General features: G+C 37.1%; 1 protein-coding gene across 1 annotated transcript; it reads right to left on the bottom strand.

Moving 5' to 3' along the window:
- Positions 1-280: 280 nt before the first annotated feature.
- On the bottom strand, positions 281-7,661 carry LOC131317742 (heparanase-like protein 3). The gene is made up of 9 exons (XM_058347328.1): positions 7,106-7,661; positions 5,150-5,186; positions 4,864-5,047; positions 3,723-3,871; positions 2,853-3,083; positions 1,679-1,868; positions 1,444-1,569; positions 905-1,004; positions 281-804 (listed from the first exon to the last, which is right to left on the bottom strand). The coding sequence occupies exons 1-9, from the start codon at positions 7,355-7,357 to the stop codon at positions 460-462; spliced, it is 1,614 nt and encodes a 537-aa protein (XP_058203311.1). The 5' UTR covers positions 7,358-7,661; the 3' UTR covers positions 281-459.
- Between the last annotated feature and the right edge of the window lie 8,678 nt (positions 7,662-16,339).

Here is a 16,339-nt window from a genome sequence, read left to right on the forward strand (position 1 = left end):
ATGCATGGAGTACATGGTGCCTGCCATTGAACTATAACTCCACTTGCGTCATTTTCCCTTTTCATTAAGGATAATAAGTCTACCGTGCACATTGGCGTGCTTCTTGTGGTGAATGTTACGTAGTGTTGTGGTTTCGTGATAAAGTGGGGTATCATGAGAGAAGTCTTAGTTATGAGGGTTTCTAGTTATGTTAATGACTTATGACCATCGTGGTATTGTGCTTTGAGACTTATGAGGTTTTGTGGAATCTCTTTTAGGCTCTTTTGTGCTGCTATTCCAAATTCGTCCGGTGATAGATACTATAAACGACTGATGTATAGTTTTCACCTTTTTAGGGGAGTATTATGTATAGCCTTCCGATGTTTACATTTCTCAATAAGCGCTTCATTTTAGCGCATAATCTGAATCAGGAATAGGAAACCGGATTTACAATTGTTGTATATGAGCAGGCCTTGCTGCCTACTTACAAGCAGGAACCCGAATACTGGGAAAGTGAACAAACACTATAGAGTAAGGACCAACAGTTACAGGTTGTGAAGGGTCCACCCTCACGGGTAGCAAGGGAGGAATTCCTCCAGAGGAATCCACGGTTAGTGGTTTCCCATTTAGAAGCACTGTTTGGCTCTGGAAATCTCCGTTTGCGGCTGTTAAATGGTATTCTTCTCTTGTTATGACACCAGACTTTGCAGACAGGGGCGCTGAGTTCCGATTAAGGGGTTGTGTCACTATCACATTTGAAATGGAAACCTCAACTTGTGCTGTGTTGTTTCCATCTAGGTTTATCAAGAGCAATGTGATTCCTTTCTGTTACAGGCAAACCCAATATTCAGTCTAGGCCAATACTCCACATGTATAGCGCTGGATATACACAATTTGGTCGAAAATTGAGGTGTTGGTTACTTACAGATTTTTGGGCACAGTGAGTGTAAGCGCGGACTTTATTTGTCCCGTTGAAGGTAGTTGCCAGGACTTTTCTTCCCATGAGCCGGTGAAAAAGAAGAGCACTGCACATTATATTCATCAAGAACAACAAAAATGTCAAGTTGGTGTTAATTCCTACTCTGTTATGTGACAGTAAAAGTCGATGCAGTTCAATCACCAACGTTTGCCAATTTGCCGAACGTGAATCCAAAACTAGGGAAATGTATCGGTATGCAAAGCAGTATGTACATATTGCTTAGCTTGTGGTTTGATGTAGAGAAAAGTAATAAGGAACTTTGACTGGAACACCAATGTTGTGTTTGGATATTCGTTTTGTGGATGACTTTATAGAGGAAAAAGAAAAAGTCGGTAAATGTATTTTATGTAACATGTGTATATCTCGCTCCTCTCGCAGTGCATCCCCAGTAAAGTGGCCTCTACTGTGTTGCGAGAGGAAGGGGACATATACCAGTTACATGACGTACCCCATGTAGTTAATGTTGTGGGAATTAAGAATGAAACCTGTAGTAATCGGGATTCGGAACAAAGGTAGTAGTGTTGAGTAGGCCATAGTTTCCACCAATGAGCGATTGTCTACAGTATGTTTTCGTATCGAAAGAGGCTGCCATTCCAAGCTGATCCAAGTACCTGTTTGGTTGAACACAAAGTTCATTATATTTTAGAAACATATCCCAAAACAAAATAAAGAGTCAAAAGAAGAAAAATGATGGTGAAAAAAGGTTGGAATCTAACTTACCAAAAGCTGAAAACAAATGTATTAGTGACATGATTATGGCCACTGTTATAAGCTCCACCGGCTTCACCAACCCATGCCACTGTTGAAGTTCCAGAGTTCTTTAGAATGGTTTGAAGGCTGCTGAAGGTCTGGGATTCACCACCAAGATAGTTTGGATCAAGGATCTTGTCAACCAAGTGATCGTCGACGCCTATATGAGCAAGGCAGATGTTTGGTAAGGTAGTCAGCTTTCCGTTTATAAAATCAGGAAACAAGTTTTTGTTTCAGGCTTGGTGCACTATAGCTTTTGAAGAAATTGTTTCTAAAAACAAGCGAGAGGGTCGGCCAAAAGGTTTGTGATGTCGATAGCTAGACAAACGAACTCTGATACGAGCTCTTGATGGTTATTCCTCTGACTATAAACCAAAGCTACATTATGAAGTATTGTACTACTTATTATGCCATGTGAAGAGTACTGTATCCTTCAAGAGTAGTCGAGTATGTTCACCTACCCTGTCAAATACAGATACGCTTACATGAGATCAGGTCAGTAGGAGAGTGTTGTTTTGCTCATGGTGCAGGGTGCTGGTTGGAGGGGAGTCGCCAGAGGGGTGGATGGAGGTGGGGAGAGTCAAAGGATGTGGTGGCTGGGGGAGTTGCCTGAGGCGGCGGTGTAAATGGATGCGAGGGGTTGCCGAAGGTGGTAAACTGAAAACACGAATCATCATAGAGGGAAGTTGTCAAACATGTTTTACAAAACGAAAACATTTGTCAAGGATGCTTTCAGTTTTAGTTTCCAGATTCCTAGAACAGTACAAAAAGCGGAGACAAAACGTTACAGATTACCAACCAGGCAACCAACACCTACTTAATGTTCTTTGGCTTCTCAATGTTTTTGTATCCGAACCACCAACAACAAAATCGAAAAGCAAAAAAAAAAAAAAAAAACGAAACCAGCTCAAACAAGAAGATGCTGCAGAATAGACATGAGGTACACAAGGTGACTCACATAGAGGGGAAATTTGAAAGGAAAATGCTTTATACACAGATGTCCAGACGTAGATGTGTCCAGAGCTGTTCGACTGTGAAACCCATGTGCATCGGATAGTTCTGGACACATCTATGTCCGAACTTCTGTATCCTCAATGTGAAATATGCTGCAATGAGAAAATGCTGTCAGGGTTGTTAAATGTACCTGCACCCAGGTTGTAAATGTGGTGAGTGACCACTTGGAGAGAGTTTTGTGATTTTTGAATGTATTCTGGGAACCAAGTTGCATCGAAGAAGCCTCCCGGCCCGAGGACGATAGGCGTCAGCGTAAATCCTCTGTAGTGTTTCTGCACCAAGTTTTGGAGAGAGATCGTGTCGGCCGCGTATTGGTCCGCGGCAACGCTTGCTACGATTCCACTCCCACTTAACTCATTTCCTGGTGAAAATGAAAACAACGGTTACTCACCGGGGCTAATCTTTTCATTGAGTCGGATACCGAGTTACAATAGATATGCAAATAGGTTTGTATTTAGAATGGACATGAATGGAGTTATAAAAGTAGAGAAAATGAAAGGTCGTGGTTTCTCACCAAATCTCAAGAAACAAAAACGGCCAACGTGGTTTCTCACCAAATCTCGAGAAACAAAAATGGCCAAATGATTCATCTTGTTTCTGTATTTTTCCTCCCTCCTCACTATTTCTCATCTCTTTCAAATTCTAATGTTTTAGATAAAACTCCTCCTCATGTGTTCTGTTTCTATCCACTTTCCTTTATTGGATCTACATACTTTTTCGTCCCCCTAATTTTAGTCAATCGCAAACAGTCATGCCATTTTCGGAAAAAAAATAAAATAACACACTCCCGTGCATAAATTATCAAAAAATTTCCATACCGATTTAAAAGATTGAAAACATATAAACAATATGCATATATGAAAGCGCTTTATTTTTTGATCCGACATTTGTGTAGGAATTCATAATATTTCCATACCCATTTTGGGCTAAAATTACGGCACGGTGGGGCAACTCCTTAGGGTCAATGAGCTAGTGAATTGTGTAAAATGAGAGCTCTTACCAAATTCCCAGCCATCGATGGTGTAACCCTTGTTGATAGTATACTTGATAAGAGATTCGGCATTGGCAGAATTCCAGGCTCCTGTAGCTGTACCATCTGAACCTACTGTTCTTCCAGTCAATGCATTCAGTCCAAATATAATTCTTGCCCTGCATTTGTATAAAAAGAGCCAAGTAGCAAGGTTTTGTAAGGGAATATATACAAGGGTTACATAATATGGCATGGGGTTGAGGGAGTGGATGGTCCTGTCTGGGTCGTTTCCGGGCCCTCCCATGTTATCTTGGTATTTGCGTTCTTTTTAACTTACAAGTCTGAAACTTATTTTGATATTTTTTATTTTTTGTATAGCTTTTCGTTATAATTTTTGAGATTGATTGTTCGTCTATCAGGAAATTATAAAAATGTGGACCGATGTTGAAAGAATTTAAATAAGACGTACGGCACTTTAAACAAATAAAACAGTTGTTTGATATTTTTTTCGTCTTTAGTGAACTTTTTTTTTTTTGCTTTCGGTCATAATTTTATACTTTTTAGACTCCTCTCGTCGAGATGGATGATTAATCCAAAAAATATTAGGCGAATCTAATTAAAATTCAAAAAAGACGAACAAAACACACATAATGAAGAAGAAAATTAAGTTAAAAAGAATGCACCCTAGTCTTGCTTGTTTGGGAACTGAATAGAAAAAGATTATGGTGTTTCTGTTCTCTTCGTTTTTGTTTGCAGTCTTCATTTTTCTCCCTCACATTTTCAGAAACAAATATAAAAAGTTAAAAAAACATTGAGGAGTCTTGGTTCTCATATCATTCATATCAATCGGGGGATGGTGCTGCACACTAGTGTGCACAGCACTGTTCTGTCAGATCTTATCTCGGCAATGAACGGCTCTCGATCGTTAGTTGTCGAGATGAGATCCGAGCCGTCAGATGCACGATCGGACAGCTCGAAGGTGATTATTCACTTTTGCTTAAATATAGTTCTCAAAATCCAAAAACATCGCATCAAAGCTTCTTGAAAACCAAAGCGTTTTGGATTCAAATCTTTTTCTTTTCAAAAAAAATTCCGCCTAAATTTCCTATCTCTTACATGAAATGAAAACAGAAAGCATAAAGCGAAAACGAAACGATACCAGATATCTTACCCGGCCTCTTTGAAGAAAACGTTTAGCGCATCCCATCGAGCCATGGGTAAGCAACCTTGAGTGAAGCCAAACGGGTCCGCACTATTTTGAACAAATCCGGTACATGGTGTTTGGTCACCCACAGTTTGGTATCGGACATTATCTTGCAATGTTCCACCAATTCTAATTTTCAGGGGAGAAAATGCTGCAAATCCAAACCAAAACTGTAAATTAGACTTTTCGGCACCGATTTAAGAGCGAATGTATCTACGAAATCACAAACAATATTTACAGAAGTTTTTCGTACCTTTGATTGCGTTCAACAGGACTATATCTGTAAGATCCTACGAAAAGCCAAACGTACAAATTGTTTAGTACTAACTTCTTTTCAGTACCAAAGTACTCAACGGAAAAACGAATAATGCGATGACCATTTTAAGCGATGAGAGTCGACTAGTTTTTATTATCGATATTGACAACGAGGTTTTCTGGGACACGTAGACCCCGTTATGATTACAATTATCGACGATGAAGTTTTCTGAAACATATATACCCGGTTACGCGTACATACAATCAAATCATCTCAAAAAGGGGAATAATCTTTTTTCACCATGAAGCACGTGCCATGACAGTTGTTTCTTTTACTTGTTCCTCAACTTGACATTGATAATCACAATAGGAAAAAAGATTTTTACAAGTTGACATTGATATAATCACAAACAGAAAAATAAAAAAAATTCAAGATTCACCCCAGAAAAATGGTCTCCTGTTAGCCTCCCTTGCACTAAAAAACAAGCCAACTCTGAAAAAAAGGGAAAAGGTACTGGAATCTCCTTGGAATGTGCATAGCAACTCTTTAAAAATACAGCCTACTTGATACTTAAAAAATAAATTGTTGTATCTTTTTAACTAACAATTCTTTGCTCAGTCTCCAAGATGGTGCTAGTAAATAAATCTGGGAAGTTGAAAACTATAGTTATAGAGTATTTTTTAAGCTTAACAACAGTGTTTAAAAGCCAAAAAAAGAAGAAGTTATTACACCGGTTCGGTGTCAGTTTAGCACAATCTCGAATCAAGACTACTAGATTAAATTCATATCATTTTCTAATGCAATCAAATGACATGGATGATGAGCCGAGTTTGCAGTATTCGGCTCGTTTGCAGTATGGGCTACACAATTATGACAGTATTTAGCTCGTTTGCAGCCTTATGCATTAGTATCACTTTGCAGGGAGTATGGGCAGACTGAAGGGGGGTGCTGGGAGAGGCAGGGCAGGGCTCCTCCACAATTCTAAATATTCTCATTAACCTGTACTAGTTTTTCAAAATAATTTACAAAAATGCTATAAGATTGGCCCACCCCTGCTTTTCACAGTCAGAAGAAACTAGAACGGCTCTGCTCTGCTCTCTCAAGTATATTGTTGGCCAAAAAATCATGAAATTGAAACAGATCGAAAACACAAGGATTTTATATATGATGAAATTATCTCTTCTATTGATTGAAAAAAAGAGAAAGAATTAAACTATCAACTGGATTGAATAAATTAAGTTCTTTTGAATTTCCTCATTCCTCTGTTTTAAATTTCCCCTAGTTTTGGAAATTAGAAAAACAATGAAGGCAAAATACTACTAACTCAAAAGTTGATGATCTCCTCATTTTCCTTTCTTTGTGTTTCCAAAAGTCTAATTTCAGATATCAAATGATTTTGCAAAAGCCCAGAAGACAGACCTCAATAACTTAGAATGCCAAATTAAAATTTTCCAAAATCCCCAAGCAGAAATACTAATAAGGTCTTCAGAACTAAATACTCGCTCCCTCCCAAACTATTTGTCATTCTATAAAAATCGTGTCGGTTTTTCGAATAACAAAATAAATCACTTTATTACATAACTTTTAAAATTTTCTAAAAAAATTTAAAGAAACTAATCGAGATCTTTAAAACGAGGAGAAAAAAAACTAAAGTTTATGCCTAGAAGCTCATTTTTTTGGCATGACAAACAAAGGGTCTGAGAAAGCTCACTCAACTAAAGAGAAAATAGCCAAATAATTAGAGAAAAATAAAGAATGGGCTTGAGGCTCGCTTAGGTGTATGTTTGTTTTCAGGTCGGGTTGCTTTTGGATTTTTGGTGGTCGGTTGGAGTCTTACTTTTTTGCCGTCTTTTTCGGTGGTCTTGGATGGCTTACAACGGTGTGCCTTGTTCTATTTAATCTTTGTAATCGTTTATAAAAATTAAAGCAAAGAAATAGAAAGTTAAAACTAACCAAATTGAGAAGGGAAGCAGTGCTCCAGCTACAAGTCCCATAGTCACATTTCTGTGGGGGCCACCAATCCAGAGTAGCACAGATGAAATCAACATCTGTCGTCCCAACTGATATTGTCCCACTGATGTAGGCAGTGCCTTGAACAACTGCAGGGGCTCCTGTGTTGCTCTGTGAAGCCACGAATTTTGAGCCAGAAATGGCCAGATAATACAGCCATAGAAACAGCCCAAGGTGGTTGGGAGGAGAACCCATTTCGCAAATCTGTGGTTTTTGGTGGATTCGGTGTCTGTTGATGAAGCTATGTGTATCACGCAAAATATGCCTACTCTATGGAAATGGGTAAATGAGTAGTTTATATTGTGGGTTTCTCATTGGTGGATGGAACATGGAGGGAACTGATCTCCAATGAGAGAGAGAGAGAGGGAGTTGGAACATGGAGGGAACTGATCTTGAGAGAGAGAGAGAGAGAGAGGTAGTCTTCAACTGAGGATGAGTTTTATATGTGCTGGTAGCTGGTCGGTCCAAGAAGAGAACCATGTATTGAAAGGGTACATCGAGGTGACCAAATTCTAGATAAAAAGAAAACTTGAATGGCCGGCCCATACACTTCCCTCCCTCCCTGATCTACTACTGAGTAAACATTTAAAATAGTGCATGTTGCATACTTGCATGTGGACAAATCCTGGTACTTTTCTTCCTTTTTCTTGGGCCATGAATATAAAATTAAATTGCACCACTTGGTTCTGATAACTCAAATACTTAATTAACAAGGATTATCCAAATATATAATGAAAAATACATTACTGCTGAGGAAGGAAGTGTGGGAGAGGCCTGGGAGTGGTTGCGGCTTTGGAACTTAAAAAATGGAAAGGTGAAACTACTCGGATAACCATGCCAAGTACTATCTCAGAGCTTTCCTATAAGAAGATATATAAGGAAGAATTAATGAACTTAATTATTACTTAGGTTTTGACTTGGTTAATTTAAAAAAAGAGAGTCATTTTGATCTCGATCATGTGGGTGCTCCCCGTGTGGTACTCTAAATCCCTCCACTGCTACATGCCTCTATATTGAACTCGGGGACCAAGTGCCTAAGTTGTACATGAATGTGTGGTTGGGACACCAAACTGAATGGTTATTGTTGTCTCTGAAAAAGGCAACGCTATGTTATTGCTCAAAATGATCGGTCGTTTTGAACAAAATCAACGTAATATTACTGGCCATAAGTCTCTAATGGAAATGGCACTTATGAATTGTGCTCATCAAAGAAAATTAAACATGTTGTTTAGTAATCTTGCTACCAAATTAACTGCAAAAATGTATTCAAATCCTTCCAAATCTAGAAACTATATGGTCTCATCCAAAAAATTGGTTAAATTCCACAAGCCAGAAAGTAAAATAATTTTTAAAGTTGCATGGTCCACGGTAGTAATAAAAAGTGTACATTAATTAGTTAGTGGAGACTTATGAGGTTAATTAATTTAATAGTCCTATAAAAACCCTCAAAATTTCAGCACTTTATTGGGCAAGCCTTCCCCAGTCCATTATTTATTGAACGAAACTATCAGAAATTGGTATGAGTGTACCTAAAGGTTTGACCAACCTTGTGTAACCCCAGAGGAGAAATACATTCATTAGGACAAAAGTGCAGCCCCAGATTGACCTTACAAGAGATCTCCTTATGTCTCAGCAGCATTCCCAGAAAATTTTGATCTGCCCTTTGGAAAAAAGGGAACCAACAACATATTCTGCCAAACTTGTGATTGGGACCTGAAAAATAAGAATGTGCTTTTAATTGGAGCATCTTTGGTCTTGCTCTAGACCAATTACAAAGTGCCACGTCAGCTTATGAATGGTGATACTGCGGTGGGAACAAGATTCACTGATGATTCGATCTCCACCCACCAAGAATCCGATATCAGAGATGAACGACTTTTCTTATATATGAAATGATCTGCCGTCGAGTAGACAACCTTCAAGAATAAATACACCAAGCTTCTTGACTCTTGAGCTCCTGTTCCACTCTGTTACAAGTTCTGTCAAAGGGAGTCTCCTCAACAAAAAAGAAAAAAAAGATATAAAAAAATAAATCGCAAACGGAGCTCGAGCAGATTTTTTTGCTATCATGTTATTTAGCTCTGCTTGAATTCTACTCGATAAGCTCATACCGTAGAAGAAAAATGAAAAATTAATTGAGCTCAGTACATCGTAAACTCAACTGAATCTTGCTTGAAATTGACTTGACTAACAAATAGTATTGAATAAAGTTTCAAAGTTCTCTCCCTCGATGTACCTATTATCGAATTTTTCTAATAATATTTTTGCCGTTCCAAAAAAAAAAAAGTTTCAAAGTTCTCTTTTGAACCCAAGTTGAACTATTGACAACCGAACTCGTCTCAACTTGTTTAAAATCTTTTCAGGGGGAGTTTATCTTAACATAGTGTGATTGCAGTGAATCCCATTCCCATATATAGTTGCTATGTCATTTGATAAATTCTGGGGATTAACTACACACAGTACCCTGTAAAAAACCTACCTCAGAGTATTCAAAAGTACTTGAGAATGTAATCATAGGAAAGAGGACCATTGACCTTTGCCAACTCTTTGAAAGTGATTTTAGAGATTAGGTTTGGTTGGTTTTTGTTTTTTGTCCTAGGAAGATATCATTAATTATGCATGTAATTAAATTAACCAGCTATCTAATGATCTGCATTAGCTATATATGACTCACTAAACATTCATTTTTAAGTTTCTTGGAGTTCTATTTCTCCTAATAATAAGATTAGTCAAGATTATTGACAATGACGTACAACCCCGGGAGTTAAAAGGCTTGTCACTTGAGAGTTCGCTTCTTTTTAGGTCGTAGGTTCGAAATCTCTTAGGTATTACTCTCTCCATCCCAATTTAATTGTCCTTAATTCTATTCTAACCGGGTAAAAATTAGTTATATCTTTAAATCGGTAATGAATTTTATAATATTTTATGTGATTTGAAAAACATTATACGTATTATAGAACTAATCGAGATCTATCAAACAAAATCCATATTGAATATAAAATTCATTACCGATTTAAAGATATAACAACTAATTTTTTTATCCGGTTATAATAGAATTAAGGACAATTAAATTGGAACGGAGGGAGTATTAATTTTTATGAGATTAGTTTATACGGGACTTTTCCCTTGCTAGTGAGATTGGTCTTTTTAAAAAATATAATATTAGAGATGCACGTAAGTTGGTTGAGATACCTCGAGTTAAAAAAGAAGAAGAAAGATCATTCACTCTGATTCTTTGTGATCAATATTTCTATCTCCCAATGATCACATGGCTAGCTAAAACATTCAAGGCATCCAATGGGAAGTCAGATTTGGGTATGACAAATAACTAACCTTTGGATTGAAAATTCAATTATTATATGCACAGTGGTTTCTTTGATTCCCATATCTCTCTCCCCCAGCTAAATCATATAATTGGATCATGTTGTGGTTAGCTAGCTAGCTTCCCTTCAAGATGACAAAAGCCAATGTCACCATTACACATTATATATGGTCAACCTTTTGTGCATATGGGAACATTTTGGAAAATGGTTCAGTAGCCCAACCCAACTAATAAAATCCAAACAGGTTGGTAGTGGCAGGTTTGAGGTGTGGACCGTGTGCTCAAGGCCGTTCAGGACATTTTTGGTGCCAAAGCGTAAAAATATCATTTAAATATCACTCTTCTTTTTAACGACAAAATTAATAATTACGCTAGCATAATAGATCTTTTTTTGGGAGCTCACGGCACAAGTCTTTCTCACCAGCTCACGGCACAATTCTTTCTCCCCAGCCCCGCTAGGAACGAGCCTGGGTGTGGTGGAAGTGAGGAGGTAGTTTGGTAGCTTCTGTTTATTTAGGGCGTATTCTCGTAAATTTTTCTGTCTAAAATTTTTTGCTGTATTTTTTATTTTTTGTAACTTTTTGTTGAGTTTTTCATCATAACTTTTGGAATTAATGTGGATCGATGTTGAAAAAAGTTCATATAAGACGACATTTTAGACAAAAAAAAAAAAAAAACAGAACTATTTGGTATGTTTTTCGTCTTTAGTGAACTTTTTTTGTTTTTGCTTTTGGTCATAATTTTTTACTTGTTAAACTCATCTCGTTGAGATGAATAATTAACCCAAAAAATATGACGCAAATCTACCAAAAATTCAGAAATAATGAACAAAACACCCAAAAACGAAAAAAAAGAAGACATTAACAAGAATGGAGTCTTATTTCTCATGCGCAGGCATGTCAATATATATATACTCCCTCCATCCCAAATTGTTTATCTGGTCCTTAAAACGATAACTTAAAAATAATGCAATTTTTTAAAGGAAAAATTCAAACTTTTTTTACAAATTAAAAGAACTCATTGATATCTATTAAGTTGTTAAAAAACTTTTGAATTTTTCTTGTAAAAATTATATTATTTTTAAGATTCTGTTTTGTGGACAGAACAAATATGTTGGAACGGAGGGGGTATCTTTCTGGATTCTCTTGTTGCGACAGATCAAGGAGGCCTCTTGAAAGGTCCACCTTGGGTTCTTTTTGGGGGCATAGTAAAATTTCTTTTTCCCCTTTAAATACCAGGGGGTGGTCAATCAAGCCTTTACTTATTTTCTATTTTATGCTTTTCTGTTGATTAGGTTGTACTAATTAAATACAGAATTCAGAGTTTAACTACTAGCACAGTTGCACCCGGGTTGGTGCTGTATAGTGAGGTCGTGCTGCGCAATTCTGAGTCGTCGGATCGTACGTGTATTCGACGGCTCGGATTTCATCTCAGCAACCAACGATCGAGAGTCATTCATTGTCGAGATGAGATCCGAGCCGTTAATGCACGATCCGACGGCTTAGAGGTGTGCAGCACAGTGCTGCGCACATCACTGCACAACACTATCCCCTAATTAGTCTCACCCTGGCCTGCATATGTTTACAATTTATATATGGCAAGTGGGAAATTGAACACATTCACTCTGTGTGTGTGTGTGGGAATGATGCCCCGTGCACGCCCTTAATGGATGGAACCTAAACTGGACAGGACTTGAGTCCTTGGAAGCTTGGGGGCTCAATCTTGGTAACCCATATTTTGTGGAGGAGCAAGAAATCGTGGAATGTGGATTTACAGCACAAACCAGCAAATTAAAAATGTAGGTTAACAAATTAATTAATAATAATATCTAATTATGTACTTGTGATCTGATCTTAGCAATAATCTCAATGATGAGACAACAACTAGTTTTGCAATAACTAGAAAGGAAAAAATAGTCACTAAACTACCATGCCAAATTCTTCCTTTCTTCATCATCTATTTTATTAGCATGGTAATCTGACTGACTCACTCAGGGGATAGAGATGACAGAAACTTTTCCACGAGAGGTGAGGCCAGTCAAGACCTAGCTCTGATATCATGTTAGATTTCTTAAAGGGTTCCAACCTAAAACTAATTGGCAATAGGTGGAGTAGCCTCTAGAATTTATTAACCAAGCTTGAGTGGCTTAGATGAGCGATGTGGGACAAGTCTAACACTCCCTCTCAAGCCCGGATGCATGTGGAGGTGACATATATATATATATATATATATATATATATATATATATATATATATATATACATATACAGTCATTTTCAAATAAGGTGGTCCTTATTTTAGTTAAAATAAGGACCTCTCCATTTCTCCCATTTTTCGTTTGAATTTTGATGATCCAAGCCGTTCAATGTGTTCAAAACGTGATTTTAAGGGTATCCGTGAGGAATCGGCAAAAAAAAAGACCGGGAAGGTCTTCATCCGAGCAGTTTTAATTTGAACCGTTTGATAAAAAATAAACAAAAACAGCTCGGATGAAGCCCTTCCCGATCTTTTTTTTTGCTGATTTCTCGCGTCTACCCTTAAAATCACGCTCTGAACACATTGAGCGGCTCGAATCATCGAAATTCGATCGGGAAAGGGAGGTCCTTATTTTATTAAGTTAAGGTGGTCCTTAGGAGAAGGAGACTCTATATATATATATATATATATATATATATATATGCGGAGTGTGTATAGTTATATAACCAGTATAGAACTAACAATATTTATAAGATACTATCTAGGCTCAAATTTGTTTTTTTTTTTTTGTTGCTCGGCGAAAGTTAATAATGTTTGTTGTAGTTAGTGTGATTTGAACACAATCAAATGCACGTCGGTACTACCGAGCCCCACTTGCCCTGTTTAGGCTTAGGTTTTTTTTTTTTTTTTTTTAATTATAAAAAAAAAAAAAAAACAGGATTTAGGCTTAGTTGATGACAAGAGTTTTTCGAAAGAATGCAAATGTGATGTCTTAACGTTATGATTCCTACGTTTAGCAATCTGATCATTAATGACCTTCTTGCAAATCCTGGCACAATCTGTAAAAATTAACGATGACTCTAACAAATTTTTTATAATACCTGAGGGTGTCCCAGCTGGCTTTGCGAACTTTGAATAGTCTTTGGGGACCTGATTCTATCATCTACTAGAGGGGACTCTGATGAAAGCCAGGGGCAAAGCCCCATATGGACTAGCCAGAATAAGTCGATAGCATCTAAGAGGTTTTGAACCTAAGACCTTAAGAGAGAACAAATTCATAAGTTCCAAATCTTAACCACCAGGCTAAGCCCTTGGGGTTCTGACTCTAATAAATTTCTAAGCCCTTGGGGTTCTGCCTCTAATAAATTTCTAATGAAGGTTTCCAGGCTAATTAAAGATTATTGAATCAATTCAAACTAATGAAATTGCCAAATGTGAAAAATTACTAAATATTTGATTCTTATAAGTAATCAAAGCTTTAAACATCCAATAAGATATATTTAACTTATTCGACTAGAGAAGTCTTGATCTAGTAATATTTCTATCTTATTTGTTGTAATCAGGTTAATTAGTGATTTTATCACTCTCTTCTCTTGCAAATGCACCACTCCAAAACTTTGTTTAGTATGCATTGGGAATTATGTTACGCGTAATTCTAGACACAAAATATTTAACAAATTTTGGAGCGCATTAAAATAAGTAGAGTATGAAAATCAGTACCCTAGTCATAGTAGCGTACTAGCGTGATCGTCTCGTTTCATTAATTGGTGGATAACATGGTGACTGCTGTTGTAGTAGGTGCATTGTTTTTTAATATTCCTGTGGAAAATGCCTTTTAGACTTGCTTTTAGGGTTCAATGACTATTGAGTTTAATAATGTTCTCATGATGGTCGTACATAATATCCTATATACTTATTAAAAAAATCTGCAGTTAGAATTCTACATCTCAAACTATGAAATTAAGTCCAGAAGCTAACTATGACCTAATTAATATATTGTATTGAAACATCAAACCCAAACTTCATGCATGTTTTGGAGGTGAGTTAGTTGAGGGGACAAACAACCCAGGGAGGTTTGTACCTGTATTTGAGTCCACCAAGACAGGTGCTATCTTTGTACCTAGGAGAATGCTTTTGGACGCGTGAATATGTCCGAAGTCGTTTGATGTGTATGAATCTCACGTGTATTGAAAAGAACCGGGCCATGTATATCGGATGGTTTCGAACATATCTATGTCCATATCTGTATCTAGACATCTGGGTCTGTGGTATTGCTCTTGCTGCTAAGCCGTTTTTATCCAAATTTGTGCTAGCTTTTACACACTCAAGTTCTCTACAATCTTAAGCAGGGCAAAGACAGGATATCAGAGGGAATTGGGGTCGAAAATTTAGGGGACTAGAGAAATTTCACATTTCATTGGGGTCAAAATCGTAAAAAGTAGTTTACAAGAAATTACTCAAGCAAAATTGAAAAATGAGTAGGATCAGTTGACTCCACCCTTCATTATCTTTGGATCAGAGAGAAAAAGTATGAACCATGAAAATCAACTCAAACTTTACCTATCAGACCAAAAGATATAAATATGAGTACAAACGAGTGGCAGACACATGATTTTGTATCTAGCGGGGTCCCAACTACACTTATTTCTACGACGTTAACTTAAAGGTATACATTGGTACTTGTTAGGTCCGAGGAAGAGACGAGATTGCTTCATTTACGTACATAGCTGCCATTTGATTTTATACACGTGGCAAAAAAATTATTGACAACTTGATATTTTTAGGAAAAAAAATTCGTCCAATGGATTTGTAGGGGCCAATGTCATATTATACATTTAAATTAACCTGAAAAACTAATATAATATGTCAAAATATTTGAAGTTGTGCAGGATTCGACTCCTTGACACCATCTTACAACTGTATATATCTGGAGATAGATCTAGATGAAGGGGATCTAGAGATGGGGGAATGGGGAAGGGTGGATATAAAGAAAGCTCATTTGTGGTTTTAGTGTTATGTGGGTCAATTAACTTCCATTTCAATGCAAAAGAAAAAAGTCTAAAAGTGAAATTAATGATTCGTGGGGGGCTCATGCTGTGTTTTTTCCAAGTGTGGTGCCACAGAGTAAAAGGTTTTGAAAGACCCTTAGTCTTTGCAAATGTAATGTTCTGGAGAGAATATCTTAATCACAGTTTCACACAATTTCGGTTGTCCATTTCAGCAATCAATGGTGGAGATATGCTTTTCAATTTTAACCGCCAACATTTAATTTTGTTTGGTCAAAATTTGTTTTTCAATCTAGACCGTCCAAAACACTTTTGGACGCGCTTGATTGAGCTTTATTAGCTTTATTCACGGATTGCTCCGTAAAGAAGTTTGTTCTGATTCTGTATTTCATTTCTGCTTTTATTTACTTTCAAACTAACCAATGAAAAGTTTGAACACTCCCAATCAATTTCACTTCATTTTATTCGAAAGGGTTAAAAAGAACACAACTACTGAATCTTAGAGGATCATAGACTCCGTGATGCAGAGTGGGTTGCGTCCACGTTTTTGATCGTTTGGACTGTTTGCAGCCCAAAAGGCATGAGTATAAAAAAGAAGTTGGGCTAGAAAAGAGTGTAGGCCCATGGATTACTGTGGTAAATGGGTCAACCTGGACTTTGATGTTAAAACGCCGAAGAAAAGGCCCCAAAGGTTGCTAGGATTGTGAATCTCACATGGTCAGCCCATAAAGCCAGATAGACAATCAAACCCGTTCATTTTATTGTTCTTGACACGAACATTTATCATGCAAAAAATCAAGTTGATCGAACATTGGTAGCAATATTGTAATTTTACTTGAGATAAAATTATTGTAAAAATTCTTCTTATTATTC

Source organism: Rhododendron vialii, chromosome 2a (genome assembly GCF_030253575.1).
Source record: "Rhododendron vialii isolate Sample 1 chromosome 2a, ASM3025357v1".
Classification (NCBI taxonomy): domain Eukaryota; kingdom Viridiplantae; phylum Streptophyta; class Magnoliopsida; order Ericales; family Ericaceae; genus Rhododendron; species Rhododendron vialii.

Bases quoted from the DNA above. Each gene is read 5' to 3' on its own strand.
- LOC131317742 (XM_058347328.1), bottom strand. From the start codon at position 7,357: ATGGGTTCTCCTCCCAACCACCTTGGGCTGTTTCTATGGCTGTATTAT. The intron at 5,187-7,105 runs GTTAGTTTTAAC...GGCTTTTCGTAG, and splicing joins CTGCTTCCCTTCTCAATTTG to GATCTTACAGATATAGTCCT. The intron at 805-904 runs GTAAGTAACCAA...TGCCTGTAACAG, and splicing joins CTCACTGTGCCCAAAAATCT to AAAGGAATCACATTGCTCTT.